Source organism: Alosa pseudoharengus, unplaced genomic scaffold (genome assembly GCF_046254945.1).
Source record: "Alosa pseudoharengus isolate Yale_2024_CS ecotype anadromous, Long Island Sound unplaced genomic scaffold, YU_APseudo_1.1 YU_APseudo_1.1_scf_18, whole genome shotgun sequence".
NCBI lineage: Eukaryota > Metazoa > Chordata > Actinopteri > Clupeiformes > Clupeidae > Alosa > Alosa pseudoharengus.
Window position 1 is genome coordinate 4,452,601 of NW_027468650.1, and position 16,857 is coordinate 4,469,457.

Below are 16,857 nucleotides of genomic sequence, written 5' to 3' on the forward strand. Positions count from 1 at the left end.
CTTCATCTACTCCATCCCCTACTTTTGCAACTCATGGGGGGATTGTATGGTGTACTGGCGTGTGTGTGTGTTGGGGAGGAGAGGTAATGGTTTGTGTGTGTGTGTGTGGGGGTATACTCAGGTGATTTGCATCACATATCTGTACTGTTAAAGCCACCATGCCACAAAGCGAGGGAAAGACAAACAGAACCAGCCAGGGAAAAAGAGGAACTGAGTACTGTTGCTGGTCGAGTCACGGTGGCTCGGTCTCCCGCAGAAAGAAAAGGGTCACACGAGTGGCCCCCACCGCGCCAGGAGGAACTCTGAGGGTGACTCAGGCGGGCACCATCTAAAAACGATACACTCTTTGTCATTTCTGTAGTTGTATCTCTTTTTTTGTCTCTGACTTTGACATTCGGTTTGACAGAGAAAAGAAGAGAAGGGACTAATGATTGACAAGCACAGTAATTTAACTCAATTTAACTTCATTTTACTTAATTAAGAAATTAAAAGGAAGCACCGTGAACATAAATGAGAGGATTCTAAATACAGACTGGGATATTTCATGATATATCTTAGCTGAAAATGAAACACATGCAAGGGAATTGACACATTGTGAAAACACCTTATCAAAATAAAAATAAAAACAAGGGTTTGAAAGTAAACTGGCTTCCCATGTAATAACTGTAATGACTCACAAACATAAACACTGAGTGAAACAATAAACAAATTGTCTGATCTAATGGATTGTACTTTGACAGGTCAAAGGTAGCCTGGATCCCTATCTGCAGTTTAGGATACATTTTACCCAAAAGTACAACTAAAACTGTAAACCGGTCATCATCATCATCATCATCATCATTGTATAGCCTCAGTGTCTGATTTTCAATACAAGGCCAGGAGAGATAACAGGGTACACAACGGCTACATGGCCGCATATCTCTGATGATTAAAATCTTAGGTTGTTGCCCCCATAGTCTGTTATTAGCGTTATCTGACAGGTGTGGTGCTTGGTGAGATGAGCCAATGGGGCCTCTGTGTTTAGATAAAGCCTGTGATGTTATCATGGGGTCCACATACCATATTTGATAGCCTACAATGAACGATCCAATGATGTTCCTATCTCAGCTCAGCTCAGCTCAGCTCAGCGTTAACCGTGGTATAGCTTTTTAAGATGTAACCTTCGAGTAGGCTATGTTGCCCAATGGAGAATGGCAATTGGCACAGGAACGCTGGGTTGGATTGTTTACATCTGGCATAGTAATGGAAACTGTGAAAGCGGCTTCACACCAACATTAAGACAAGCCTGTAACACTTGACAGTGAGGTCTAGACCCTGCTGTGATGATTTAAATGAAATATCCCAGTGCATTAAAGATGATGAAGCTGAACTGTACACTGGTCCCATATAGTATGTTCTTGGTATATCAAACCCATTGCAGTTTGGCTTGAACGCTGCATCTGATGATTCATTTATCACCTTGACAGTAAAATGATCACAGCATCATACATATAGATTATTGACAGGCATGTCTTATTGAAAATCTATAAACGGCAGCCTGCTATTTATTGTCAGGATTTAAAAACCTACACTGACATAGAATTATTATGTGATTTCATACACGTGTGGATTTGTATACAAAGTATTTTAAGCGGCATCCATATACTGTAACATGCGAAGATGTCGTAATATCGTAACAATGTCGTAATAAATTCAGTATGTCCTCTGTGGGACACCGTCTTCCCGGAACTGTTTCAGTGTATACAAACTGGAAACCCATGCCGACAGACAGCGGTGAGTGTTGAAGTTAACCAGAGACACCAATGCAGCGAGCATATTACCTTTCTGATTCAGAAATATGTACCGTATCTCCATAACATTGCAGACGAAGTGTACTGTGTTAGTTCCAAATAAATTAACTCGTTTTGCCGACGATATATATATTTCCTTTTGATACAGTCGACCTGTAGATCAAAATAGCATTAGCAAAACCTCGACTGCTTCTTTAACATTAACTTAATGATCGCCTTGTTCAATTGCATTTATTTTCGACTATTTGATGCTTTGCACCTCCGCTTACTCCTTTATTGCAGTGCAATAAATATGCTTACCTCATTTACCCGTAGGCTATAAGTGGCATGTCGTGCTAAAGGTAGCGTAGGGGTTATCGCATGATGCCGTTACAAAATGTCATAGCAGTCAAGGTTTAGCTCAAGTGATCAATGAAAGTGTGTGTGGATGTCTCTGGGTAATAATTGCACAGGAAGGCATTGTACACCCTACTACAGAAAGCAATTTGCATAGCATAAGTTTTAACTCATCTAGGGACTAGGTTGGCATTGTCAAGTTAATTATTATGAAGTTGCTGATCATTTGGATATTAATTATTAAGCTGGATATTATTATTTAGCTTCGCTAAATATAACTGTGATCTGGGCTATTTGCTATAGCCTTAAACACATTCCCTAGTGCAATATAATTAAAATGTACCAGTAGCCTATGCTATGTTATGTTTTTGCTTTTAATCTTCAACACATCGGTGCATTACAATAGCCTTTCTCTACACAACAAGTAATTCGCAGGTTATATTTTGCCAGGAGACCGCAGACTGCAAATTACATTTAATAACGACGCGTTGCATGGATCCAAGTCATGTATGAGCTTAAAGCGCAAGCATTTTGTCAATGGTTCTTTTGAAGTAATTTGACCAGTTGCTTGTGTTATATGACATCGCTCAGAGAAAGCTGCGAATCACTGAGAGCAAAACGCCTGGAGGCTTGTAACGGCGAGATTAATGATGTGCGCAGGGCAGATCCCATCTACGCCCTACAGCTCATTATTTAGATTGTGCTGATTTTACGGAACAGAATTGCGAGATGAAAGAGAAAACAGTCAAAAAATCTGTCAAGGCTAGCCATTGTTCTTCATTTGAGCATTTCAGCATTTCCAGGGACGGGCAGTGCTGACCGGGGAGTTGCTGTTTTCACACTGTGCTGTGATGTTTCACACTGACATATATATACATTTTACCCTTTTCAGATATCTCGTCTATATTATTTTGCCACTGCTTAAAATTAAAACCAGTGGTAAAATAAGTGCCATAGATGTGTTCTTTACTGACAGAAGGCCACAAAGATTTTTTCCTGGTCCTGCTCTTTTCAATTTGGAGGTGAATGTGTACAGAGTTGGACTCCAAGTGTAGAAAGGACCATGCCTTTGTCTGGTGTTGTTGAGCCAGTTGACAGCAGTCATTGTCCATATCAGATGCTACTTACGTGTGTGTGTTTGTGTGTGTGTGCGTGTGCGTGTGCACGCGTGTGCTTGTGCATGTGTTCGTTTTTGTGTGTGTGAGAGAGTATTGATCTGTTATCTTTCCAGAGGTTTGATTTAGAGAGTAAAAGCCTTTCTTTCAATGCTACACTGACCTCAGTTCCAATATCAACTGTGTGGATGTCGATGGCTTGTGTGAATTTCCGCTATGACTGATGTTGTGACACTTTTAGTTGCCCTGTGGATTATTTTGCCCTGTCCTGTATGAGGGAAAACATGATTTTAAATACTTTTGGAGGGTCGGTTCGCCAAACAGGGAGTACCTCTTCTCCTTATTTAGTAAGTTAGTCAAGTCAAATGCAATCAGTCATATTAATGTCATGCTGAACGTGATCAAGATATATTCTCAGGACAACTTGTCCAACTTGAGGAACGTTGTCAGGGCGCGTTCCACTGATATTGGACAATAGGGCTGCACAATTTGGGAAAAATATCTATCTAAGTGCAACTTTTCGGACAGATATTGCGATTGCAATTTGATTAATGAGCATGCCTAGTGCATGAGAATCGCTGTTCTCTTGTTAGGGGGCTTCACTGTCACACAAGGAGAATGACGTGAATATTAAACACATAGCTGTGACCGGATGAACCCCTGGGACAGAGTTGCAAGCTGCAAAATTAATTGCAGTTCTTGCGATTAGTTAATTGCATTAGTTCAAATTGTGAGTTTGATTAAAAATCGATAAATTGTGGAGCCCTATTGAACAGTCTTCATTCAGCAGTTTAGTCATTAGTGGTCACCCAGTCAAAGAGTATAGAAGTTACTTCTATACTCTTTGACCCAGTCAGAGAGTGACGTGGAATCGACCATGCGATTGCCTGGCAACATTGTCACGTCCATTGTCCATTGTCCTCTTGTATGCATTCCAAAACCAGTTAACATGTTACGTTTTTGTGTGTTCTTCCTTCCGTATATAGCTTATCTATTATGCTGTCATAGGTTAAAGGTTAAAGGGAACCTGTAGCATTGGTGGTTGCATTGTTTGTATTGGGGGACAGAGTTAAGTTCTGGAATATCATATCATTTGGGCCCGGCAGCGTATTTCCTGTAATAACCCTACTGTTCTTTTCTGAAACAGACTCGACATGGACGAAGTGTTTACCCCTTTGGACTGCCTTCTCCCCTCAGGTATTTTGGGATTTCATTATAACTGTGTGTGTGTGTATGTGTGTGTTTGTGCAGTATGTGGAACGGATGCATCTCTCATGGCAGCTTTGCGTATTTATCTGCATTCTCTTTGAAGTTCAGAGACAGCAACAGGGAGGTTGCGTTTCACTGAACTCAATCATTTGATATGTAGATATGAGTACACCAAACATTACCTACCTGACAAATTAGCCTGTCTAAGACTGTGCCTGCTTGATATAGTAAACCAACTGTTCTCTGAAAGAATAATAGCGTGTTAGACAAAAAAAAAAAAAAGTGTAGTTGTGTTTGAAGAGCCCAAATTAACTAGACCTTCCAGTGACTTTGTAATCAAGTAGCCACTGTATCCCCTTTTTTATCTTAATCAGCCCAGCTGGACCGGGCTGGTTTGGAAGTGAGATGTCAGCCTTTTCATTGGTACAGTAAATCTCGGCTAGGGCCTCCAGAGCCATGGCACACGGAGGGCATGGGGACCTCGGAGACCTCCCTGGCAACCCTGGCTGTACGACAAATAGGAAGTATATTCGGAGGCGAGCGTGTTTAATAGCTTACACTAGAATATGTTATTATTCAGCGCATATCTGGAGCCCTGGTGCTGCTGGCCTCTGCATAAACCCATGATTAAAACATGAGCCAGGAGGAACTAATGATTTGGGTAGAAGGTGCGTTAAACCGCCTTAATCCCCTAGCGTGTGGCTCGGCACTCTGCATGGAGAGGTGAATGTGGAGGCTGGTCAAGCGTCTGTGTGTGTGTATGTGTGTGTGTATGTGTGTGTGTGAGAGTGGTGGTGGAGAAAGTGGTGGGGGTCCTCGAGGAGATGATGAGCTTCTCCCCTCATTTCCACCCTGAAACGGCGAAATCTCCAGAGGACGGATTGATTGCCCTTGTGGCTTCATTAATGTCCCACCTCGAATTCGATCTTGTGCCCGTTCACAGATGTGTCACCAGTGTGCACATCCACAGCTGAGAGGCTGCAGATGTGGCTTTGCTGTGCCCTGGGAAGGAGCACAAAGTGCTGTGTGTTTCTCCACGCCGTCAGAGCTGCTCTACAGGATGGAGCACAAAGTGCTGTGTGTTTCTCCACGCCGTCAGAGCTGCTCTACAGGATGGAGCACAAAGTGCTGTGTGTTTCTCCACGCCGTCAGAGCTGCTCTACTGTAGGTGGTTACTTGAACTGCATTATCCAGTAAATCACTGTTGTCAGCAATCAGTGGAGGCTGAGGGAGGCTGGGGGATGTATTTTTAGGATGCTGCCTGAGAGCACTGAGGCTATATAAGACTATCTAGCGCTTATGCTAATAGCATGCTAATAATAATGAATAATCCCATGCTGAATAAGTGGTCCAAAAATGTAGAGGGTGAAGGGTGTTTTGCTCTCAATGTGTTTATGTGAGATAGTAATGAACAGGAGAGAACACTGCAAATGTTCAGTGAAATCAGTGGTGGAAAGCTCTGGCTTCAGAATGTAAACACACTACCACATATCTGTCAAATATGCACTGAAACCAACTTACTAAAGCCAGTTATTGATCACCTATATTAGGTGCACAGGTAGCACCAGCACATGATATGACTAGAGGTTTCCATCTCAGTAAGAAATTATGTTTTTTTTTTAGTAGAGAAGTATTATGTTTATGACTAGAAACAACATAGTGCAGCTTTTGTTTGGACTCATGCATTATACAAATACTCATACACATGAACAAGTTCAGAGGTTTTGAGTCAGTCTTTCCTGGAATTCATTGAAGACATAAAACACACTGTGCAGCAATAATATACGTTTTGGACAGCTAGTTTTGGTGTCTTTTTCAAATTCACTTTATCGGTATGTTGTCGTGTGAAGGGCCGATAAGGATACCTGTAGTACCGTCCGTACTATACGAGTACACAGTGTCGTCCGTACTATACACCTGTAGTGTCGTCCGTACTATACACCTGTAGTGTCGTCCGTACTATACACCTGTAGTGTCGTCCGTACTATACACCTGTAGTGTCGTCCGTACTATACAAGTACACAGTGTCGTCCGTACTATACGAGTACACAGTGTCGTCCGTACTATACGAGTACACAGTGTCGTCCGTACTATACGAGTACACAGTGTCGTCCGTACTATACGAGTACACAGTGTCCTCCGTACTATACGAGTACACAGTGTCGTCCGTACTATACTCCTGTAGTGTTGTCTGTACTATACACTTGTAGTGTCGTCCGTACTATACACCTGTAGTGTCGTCCGTACTATACACATGTAGTGTCGTCTGTACTATACACCTGTAGTGTCGTCTGTACTATACACCTGTAGTGTTTTCTGTACTATACACCTGTAGTGTCGTCCGTACTATAGGAGTACGTAGTGTCAGGGTCTGGGGTGGCACCCCCTGTGAAAATGTAATAAAAGCTTTCACTGCACGACATTGCTAACTATATCTCCAAAACACAACATCGTAACTATATCTTCAAAAGACGAAACACTGCATTTTGCAACACTTGCAACCTGCATGCTGCCAGCATTTTCTTTCTTTTTTTTTAATTGGGCTACAAGTCATGTACGCTTGTCTATTTTTCTTTCACCTTTCCCTTAAACCGTATACATAATATACATGTCTCTGTCATGTAAATAATAGATTTGTGTTGTAGCGAGTGAGGAAGCTGGTTTTGCTTTGTGAGAGTATTTGTATGGACTGCTCTGTGTGTCTGTCTGAGGCGGAACGTGTCATATTTGCACCTGAATCAAGGCACAAAAGGCTTAGCGCATTAGGGCCTGCACCTCCCAAATCACTTTGTTAACAAGTACTGTGGAAACCGGACTGCCGCACTTCCTCATCACCAAACCAGACAACTCCAGAGGGAATTCCACAACTCAAAATGTTACTTATCTGAATATACTTACTGAATTATCACCACAGTCATATTTTGGAAAACAAACTACTGTTCATGAATTGTTAGTGGTACAGGGAAGGAGATTAAATTGCATATATTATTTATATTATATATGTATGTTATGCTAATCTAATGTTTACCAAGTACTGAACTTTAGTTCATTTAAGTTCTTTAAATGAAATTGGGTCTTGTATTTAATTTCCAGAGGGAAAATGAAGTACAGTTGCCCCTGCGTGTCATTAAATCACAATTCCGTTGCCATTAGGCAGGGTAATAGCCCCATGACTTGTTTTGCTGCAGACCCATTTGTTGATGTTAGAGAGAGTCAGTAAGGTTGTCTGTTGTGTGCAGAGAACATTATTCATAGTTCCTGGAGACACATTCATGTAAATTAAAGGGGAGAGTTACACAAACGTTTAGGGTTATAATATTAATTATGCATTATACAGAGTGTACTCTGCTTGCAATAGTAAGTTCCTTCACCATACTTGCAGTGCACTGCCCCCCCCCCCCTCCCCTACATACACAGCACATTATTTCATCAGGAAGCTTCTCCAACACACATATTGCACACTGCCCTCTCCCCGCATACACAGCGCACTATCCCATCTCCCTTGTCATCCCCCCAACACACACACCAAGACCCCTGGCAGTTGGGTTAGCCCCTTGAGCCGTGGATCTGCCCAAGGTTTCTTCCTTGGTAAGGGAGTTTTTCCTCTTGGGTGCTCCTTGTTGGTGCCCCCCCCCAATCCCAATCCTCCCCCACCTTTCTTATGCAGCCCTTGCCACTTAATCTACTAAACCCCTCTTCTACTACACCCCCCCCCCCCATAAATGCACAAATAGGCTGACACCAGACATAATTTCACTGCATTTCTTACATCCAGTAACTATATGTGACAATAAACTTCCTTGTATCCTTGTATCCTTGTGTGTGAAATCTACATGGTTGATACTGATGTTAGGATTTGGTGAGCATCTGCTATACACAGTCAGACGCACATAATCATAAATTCTATGCAACATAAACAGGGCTCAGATCTACATGGAATCTGTTTGACTCCCCTCAAACCTAATTACCAAGGGTACTGTATGGTAATGTCAATGAAATGACAATGACAAACTGCATCACAAGACTGGGCTGTTTTAATGTGGTCATCTTACTTCCTTGGTCTGCTCCTTTAGGAAAACAGAAGATTTGTCTCATCATCCTCAACCAACCTTTGGAGCAGAAGTACTTTGATGTCCTCTGGAGCAAAGGTATGGACTTTATGATTGCCTTTATCGGCAGACTTTGACCCATGGTTTACAGTGCTAGCCGCTCTTCCACAGTTAGTGGCCAGGTGGCCCATAATGTTTGCAGGACCGTGTGGGTCAGATCCTGCAGTGGCTGTCTTGCCACACACTGATGAAAATCTTTGATCTACTGAGCTTCAGTCACCGTGTGAAACCAGAGGTGTGTTTTTCTGAAAGCGTGGCTGTGCAGTTGTCAAATACAGTGTGTGTTCAATATGATGAAGATATTACAGTAGGCTACACAATCTGGTGATTCACAGTTACAGAAACACAAGTACACAGGACAGCAACACAATTGCACTTTTGGGAAAGACACCCCTGACTGACTGAATGACCTGGATGATGTTCCAAAAGTGTCTTCAGTTATGGCCGAGGCAACAGGGTGTGTAGCGGTTGTGTTGTTGTGGTCAGATCTTGACTTCAGTTATGGCTGAGGCAACAGGGTGTGTAGCGGTTGTGTTGTTGTGGTCAGATCTTGACTCAGTAAAGGCAGAGGCAACAGGGTGTGTAGCGGTTGTGTTGTTGTGGTCAGATCTTGACTTCAGTTATGGCCGAGGCAACAGGGTGTGTAGCGGTTGTGTTGTTGTGGTCAGATTCATGGACTTCAGTTATGGCCGAGCCGGGGCATCGCAGCTCATTCAGCCTCCTCTGGCCTCCACCATGTAGCGGAAATGTGCTGCCCTAGTGTGTGTGTGTGTGTGTGTGTGTGTCTGACCATGGTCCTGCACCTCCACCATGTAGTGGAAATGTGCTGCCCTAGTGTGTGTGTGTGTGTGTGTGTGTGTCTGACCATGGTCCTGCACCTCCACCATGTAGTGGAAATGTGCTGCCCTAGTGTGTGTGTGTGTGTGTCTGACCATGGTCCTGCACCTCCACCATGTAGTGGAAATGTGCTGCCCTAGTGTGTGTGTGTGTGTGTGTGTGTCTGACCATGGTCCTGCACCTCCACCATGTAGCGGAAATGTGCTGCCCCAGTGTGTGTGTGTGTGTGTGTGTGTGTGTGTGTGTGTGTGTGTGTGTTTGTGTGTGTGTGTGTGTGTGTGTGTATTTGACCATGGTCCTGTGTAGCGGAAATGTGCTGCCCCTGTGTGTGTGTGTGTGTGTGTGTGTGTGTGTGTGTGTGTGTGTGTGTGTGTGTGTGTGTGTGTGTGTGTGTGTGTTAGTGCTGGGCGGTATACCGGTTCACACAGTATACCGGTGTATATTTTCGTTATGATATGAATTTTTAGTATACCGCCATACCGGTGTATTTGATTACACAACGTTTGGAACGCTGCGCCGCGCGACAGTGTTTCAGACGGGACTTTTTTCACATGCACGCATGGTGCCACTGTGAGTCATAGTGAGGGTAAACACAAAACACCTTAAGTTTTTCCCCTGAAGTATGACCCTTAAGGCTTAATTTCTCCTTAGGTAAGAGGTTTATTTAAGGGTGTTGCACAGGATACCTTAAATAGTTTCTTTAGTTAAGGAAAAACGTTAAAGGATACTGCATTGAAAGGGATTTACCAAAGATCCTTGATTACTAGCTCCGCTTTAACCCTTTCTGGATTTACCGTCACGAAAATTCTATTGAGATTGTTCAACAGCTGTAACTAGCTGGCTAGGTGATGTCGTTAGTTAGCAACCCACCGAACACAGTAAAGTTTAATGTTCTTATCATTCATCTCACCTTAAGAATATTCGCTGAAATTATCCAGGTAGCAAGTAAAGCATGTTATAGACATGCACTGAGCAATACTAGCTGGCTAGTTAGAAATGATCCTGACTGTCATCAGTGCACCAAAACAAACTTTTTTTGTTAATGTTTTGCCTAGCGAACCGAACCGAAGTTCATGGCAGGCTAACAAGACATCCACATCCACATGAAGTTAACGTTAGCCTACCACTAACGTCATGTAAACCACAGAATAACAATAAGGCATGTTTCTGATAGGCCTATTTGACAGAGTAAGCATATTAGCAGAGAGGTTTTATTTTAAATTGTATAATTTTCAAAAAAGTATAATTATTGCAAGTTGCACTACTTTTTGTATTGGTTTGATACAAGATGTTTGTGAAATTTGCACAGTAAAAGTTCTGTATTTTGACTGCAATTGTCTTTGCATTCTGATTAGATTCTTCATTAGAATCATGAGTGGCTCTTTGTAAACAGCATCATTTTCTGGGGCCATGCAAAACTGCATTACCACTAGTGTGAAGTTATTCTACATCATGACAGTAAAATAGACCATCCTTAGTCAGTGTACTGCAGCAATTCCTCTCTCAACCTGTAGAAAATGCTGTGAACATCTGATTATGCATTGGGGGGAAAAATACCGTCATATACCGTGAAACCGTAAGAATTTTGAAAAATACAGTGATATACATTTTTGGTCATACCGCCCAGCACTAGTGTGTGTGTGTGTGTGTCTGAACATGGTCCTGCACCTCCACCGTGCAGCAGAAATGTGCAGTGTGCCGATTTCTTCCCCCTTCTTATCCTCGTAGTGTCTCGTATCTTTTTTTCATGGGCTCCGGAGATGAGACAGAGTCAGGGACGCGGCGCCTGGGAGCAACAAGGGCAACTCTCCAGATGGTTCCACCTGGAGCAGGCCAGACGGGCGCTCCTCCGCCCCACACACCCCCCGCCCCACACACCCCCCGCCCCACACACCCCCGCCCTGCACCCCCCCCGCCCCACACACCCCCCGCCCTGCACACCCCCCGCCCTGCACAGGGCTCAGAAGTGCTGCCCCAGTGGGGCCCGACGGCAGAGGACAGGTGTGTGTGTGTGTGTGTGTGTGTGTGTGTGTGTGTGTGTGTGAGTGTGTGTGTGTGTGTGTGTGTGTGTGTGTGTGTGTGTGTGTGTGAGTGTGTGTGTGTGTGTGAGTGTGTGTGTGTGTGTGTGTGTGTGTGTGTGTGGTGTGTGTGTGTGAGTGTGTGTGAGTGTGTGTGGTGTGTGTGTGTGTGTGTGTGTGCACGAGGCTCTGAGGAGCCGCTGTGATCAAAGCCGCGCTGCACACATTTCTCAAAGAAACACACCTCCTGGAACTGGTCCATCTTGGCACCTCTCTGTATGTGGGTTTCAGAAAGAGTTCTCTCTGCTGCAGGAGACCCTTGCTATCTGGTGGACTTTTGTTTTCTTCTAAATCTTATCGGTGTAACTTTATGGGAGTTTGTTAATGGACACTGCTGTTTATTTCTTCTTAGTGAGCAAGTGAAGTGAAGTGAGATACGTCCTTAGAGTATGTCCCTTCAGTTTTTCGCAATTCTGTGATTGTGGAAATTAACGTAAAATCAACAATTTACCGCATATTTTCTTATTAGTCACATAAATTGACCAGAAAATCCTCAACCTTTCCCCATCTGTTCACTGCTTGTTTGAAATGCATCAATCAGAGTCCATCAGACATTATTTGGTTTATCTAACATGATTGTCAGTCATATATCCGTTATGTGGTTTATCTAACATGATTGTCATATATCCGTTATTTGGTTTATCTAACCTGATTGTCATATATCCGTTATGTGGTTTATCTAACATGATTGTCATATATCCGTTATGTGGTTTATCTAACATGATTGTCATATATCCGTTATGTGGTTTATCTAACATGATTGTCATATATCCGTGTTGTATCCATTCAATTCCGAGTGAAGATTCTGTAATAATCCAGGAACAAACACAGCAGGACCTTGCTGACTATTTGCCAAAACGCACCAGTTACTGACCAGCACTACCACTGCCAACAGGACCCTGGGTGGTGATGTCATAGTGTTGCAGGCCTGTTAGGGAGCCAGCGTGCTAGTTTTAGACCAACATTTCATATTGCTGTTTTAAGGTCAAAATACTTTGAGAATATGAATTGGGTCTTTACATGTGAAAATCGATTTGTAGTTTGAGAGAACAGACAAGATAAGACATGTATGCGGCGGTGTGGTGCTCCCTCATACTTCTGTGGAAGACCAGGATGAAGAAAACTGGAACAATAAATAGGTGACTGAACTGCTGCATCTGCAAAGGCATAAAAACAGTGGAAAACAGAGACTCTGTTATGAAGTGTTTTGCTTGGTTGGATTGACTTGAGTTCAGTTGTGTGTTGAGCGCAGATGGCGCGAGGGCTTCATGTACGCCATTCCAGAGCTGTGCTGTCTGTTTGACTTCAAGTCAAGAGGTCAGTCTTGACACTGTCAATCTGCATGAATAATTCCACTGCCAAATGACTGGAAAATGCTGGTCGTGATGGATACTTGCAGAGACACTCTGCACACATTGCTCTTCTGTCTGGTTAGAGACAGTCAGTTTAACAAGAAGTGACAGGCCATGTGTTCTCTTCAGCGAGGTCAAGCACTACTGTAAATCTACCATCTGGAAAAGAAAAGATTGGGGGGGGGGGGGGTGCACGGCGCTCAAATGACAACAACTGCAGAGGAGTTGGTCACAGAAACACAAATATAATCATTCTTTCATTATTGTATGTAAGGGAGTAATGAACTTTTCAGTTTAGCTCTTTGACTGTTTGCCCTTAGTGGATTTATGGCAGCCCCCCCACCCCCACCTTTCCCTTTCCAGCTCAGCTCAGACCACTAAATCAAGTCCAGCCTGGGCGAGCTCATCAATAGCCCCAGGCCATAAAACACAGCACCGGACGGCAAAGTTCTTGACAAGAAGAAGTGCTGTACCTGGGGAGGATAATGAAGTGGTTATTTACAAGGTTATCTGTCCAGAGATGTCCTCATCTTTAAAATGTGCTCCGGCGTGATAAAGGCCTCTGCTCCGCACTGCACCCTCCTGTAACCTCAGGCATGGGTGAGGGTGGAACGCTGGACAAAACACACTCTCCGAGCTCTCAGCAGACAAAACACACTCTCCGAGCTCTCAGCAGAGCTACCGCTGCCGTTGCTACAGGAGCGGAAAAAAAACCCCTCTTCTCCTGACAAAAATGCTGGGCCTGAAATTGACAGGACATGGTTGTCATAGCTGGTACAATGTTATAAGACCCAACTTTTAGCCATAATCGTAAGGTCATCAAGTTGATGTTTGCTAGTGCGCAGAGTTGTACTCTTTTTGTGATTTCAGATGCTGTATGTTTCTGAGGAAGCTGCTTGAGTGCTTTTATCGGGCTCATGCATCGTGGAGGTGCTCTTGTTTGCTGCTGCACGCTGGATCACTAGTGTAGTGTCAGAAATAATGATTCATTTGCATTTAAATCACTCCTGCCAAGTCCTGTTCCCAGCAGGTGCCCCCTACGCTGTTCTTCTGTGAGAGATGTAACTGAGGAAGTAGTTCTGTCTGATAGCATCTTTGCTGAAATGAGCCTCTTCTGTAAGCCTTTAACGTTACTTGAAAATGCTTTTTCTTTTTTTTTTTCTTCCAAAGCAGTCTCCAAAAATATGACAGCATTGTGTCAGAATGACAGCTTTGTATGCACTGTTCTCATCCAGCCTAGGTGCTGTGTAATATATGGAAATAGGTCAACAAATAGTTGAGGTATTTATTTTTGAGGGAGGTTCAAAGAACACAAAATGCAAATGTAAACCAATAATCAGATGTGCCTGGACCCGGGTGGCGACTGGCACGGCCTAGAGGGAGGCCAGATAGCGGGTTAAGCGCTGACTACATTTCCTTTTATCTCTCATACTGTATTTCTCCTTTTTGTTTCTAGCACCATCTCGTCAACTTTTTAGACCAAAAATTCTTTCCCCACAAATTCCAGCCCCCTGTGGCCTTTATTTGATTCTTTTGCATTTTCCTGGAGTTTGTTACTCCAAAAATGAGTGTTTTATAACCTCGGCGTATCAGAGCAGTGTTCTCCCTTTTCGTCCGCTTTTTTCCCCCACACACCATAGCAAATCCTCATGTTTTCAAAAAGCCATTTAAGATCAAACGCCCATGTAGGTTTAATGCCATAGTTAACCTCAGGGATTAATTAATCCACTTAGACCGTATCAAATCTAATTTCGTTATTAACTTTATATCCATAGATTGACTTAGACAGACCAGGACCAATCAAGAATTGCTCACAATAAGGGACATTTGGCTGTCAGGATGACACAGAATCATAAACAGTGTAGGATTAGCTGCCTCATTACTTTAGGGAAGTGTTGTGTATGCATCCAAATAATACAGCTCAAGAAATTCCCAAGGGGACCGATTGATGCCGGTCTTTTCTTTCTCGGTTTGACTATTTCCTCTCCTGTCAGTGGTATGGGAAGCTTTATCTTAGGAAGGCAGATACGTAAACAGTATGTATATAGATGTTCTTCATTGTTGGCCAGTTGTAACAACTAGCTCGGAACCCGAACAAAACATGGCCACATTTACACTGCATCTGGTGTTGGTTGCCACACTGAAAGGATCAGGATCCATTCCCATGTTGTCTTTTAATGACCTCTTCTGCATCTCACAACCAATGGTCCTCAGGAATAAACCGGCCAATAAGGGTGAAATTGATTGGATGAAAAGTATGCAGAAAGACACACTCACCAACTGACAGACATACCGAGGTGTTTTGCTTTTATAGTGGGATGGATAACCGTGTTTAACGTAACTTTGTTTCACAGTGGAGTTTTGCATAGTTGGTACTGTATACAGTTGAGAATAACTTATTTTGGCATTGATCACTGACTCATCTATAGGCATTGATCACTGACTCATCTATAGGTCTTTTCTTGTGCATTTACAGTTTGACTTAAATGATTTACTATAATGAGACTTCAAAAGCACAGTTGCCTGTCTCTCAGTATGTTTCAAAACCACCTAATGTATTCAGTGAAACTGCGCAACTGCTTTAAATTCATGTAAAAAGTGTGACCATGCGCTCTCATGGGACCACATCCTCTGTCAAATGTTTAGTTTTATTTGTAGGCTTACTGAAATAGATAAATAAATGAATATATAAGCGCCAGCACGTTGCACATCAAAGACTAAAGTATGTTAATTCCAGCACAGGGGTTGGAACTCTCTGAGTGCACTGGGGATTTGGCTATCTAGCAGAACACCGAGTTTTAACGGAACCAGAGGTGCCGCCTTCAGGTAATTCTATTGCAAGTGTACCAAGGAAGGTGCCAGTGTCTCTCTCTGTCTTGTTGGCATGGCTGCTGTTTTTCCATTCACCGGGCGGCACCCAGCCCGAGTGGCATAATGCTTATCAGCGGCGTAATAACTTTGGCAGGGCGACCTGACCTTAGGTGTGTGTGTGTGTGTGTGTGTGTGTGTGTGTGTGTGTGTGTGTGTGGGGCATGATTTGTTCCTCTGGAGACATTCCGGAGGAGCCGTTGTGGCGGTGTGAGTTTGTGTCCATTTGCTGTGTGTGTCTGCATATGTGTTTATGTCTGCTAACACGTGTGTGTGTGTTTGTGTCTCTACTAATGTGTGTGTGTGTGTGTGTGTGTTTATTCATATAGCGCATTTCATACACAGAGGTCATTCAATGTGCTTTACATAAACAAAACCAAACAATAATAACAAATAAAAGCATAGAAGGGCAATATAGTCAAAGAATAGTTCAAAAGGTAAAAATCATAATAATGATAAAAAAAAACACAAGGTAAAATCATTTAAAAATAAAGAATAATTAGTAAGCAAAAACAAAGGCAAAAGTAATAAAAGACAAGGTAGAATAATTATCAAGGCAGATTCAGAATTTGTAACTTGGCGCAGTTAGCAGAAAGCATCTGAGAACAGGTCAGGAAGGGGGAGCATATAAAGGTTGAATAATAGTGGCCCCAAAGAACACCACAGGTCAAGGATGTTGGTGTTGAGGTACAGTTTCCGATGGCAACAAAGAAGCTTCTTTCTTGTAGATATGATTTTATCCAGCTGATAACTATGGCTGTAAATCCAACCCAGTGTTCTAGTCTGTGTAGTAAAATATTGTGATCAACAGTGTCAAATGCTGCACTAAGGTCCAGTAGCACTAGGACTGATGTTTTACCTGGATCTGTGTTGAGGCGTATGTCATTGGAAACTTTAATGAGAGCTGTTTCAGTGCTGTGATTTGCCCGAAAACCAGACTGTAAGTAATCAAAATGTGACTTAGGAAAAGTGCCAGACATTTACAATTTGAGGGACATCCGCCGCTATGAGGTGAAAAACAGTTTTGAAGAAATGGGTAGGCAGAGTGTCTAAGACACATGTGGAAGAGCTGAGATTCTGTATCGTTTTTTAAAGTGTTTTGTAGTCTATCAAGCTGAACTCTGACATCAAGTTACAAGTGTGTGTGTCTTCTGATTGAAGTG

General features: G+C 42.9%; 1 protein-coding gene across 1 annotated transcript in view; it reads left to right on the forward strand.

Moving 5' to 3' along the window:
* Positions 1–1,727: 1,727 nt before the first annotated feature.
* Positions 1,728–16,857, forward strand: part of tpk1 (thiamin pyrophosphokinase 1) — a 58,554-nt gene continuing 43,424 nt past the window's right edge. Inside the window, exons 1-3 of the mRNA XM_076290123.1 lie at positions 1,728–1,773; positions 4,389–4,438; positions 8,524–8,598. Of these exons, the coding sequence (XP_076146238.1) occupies positions 4,396–4,438; positions 8,524–8,598 (118 nt within the window). The 5' untranslated portion in view covers positions 1,728–1,773; positions 4,389–4,395. The remainder of the gene's footprint in view (positions 1,774–4,388; positions 4,439–8,523; positions 8,599–16,857) is intronic.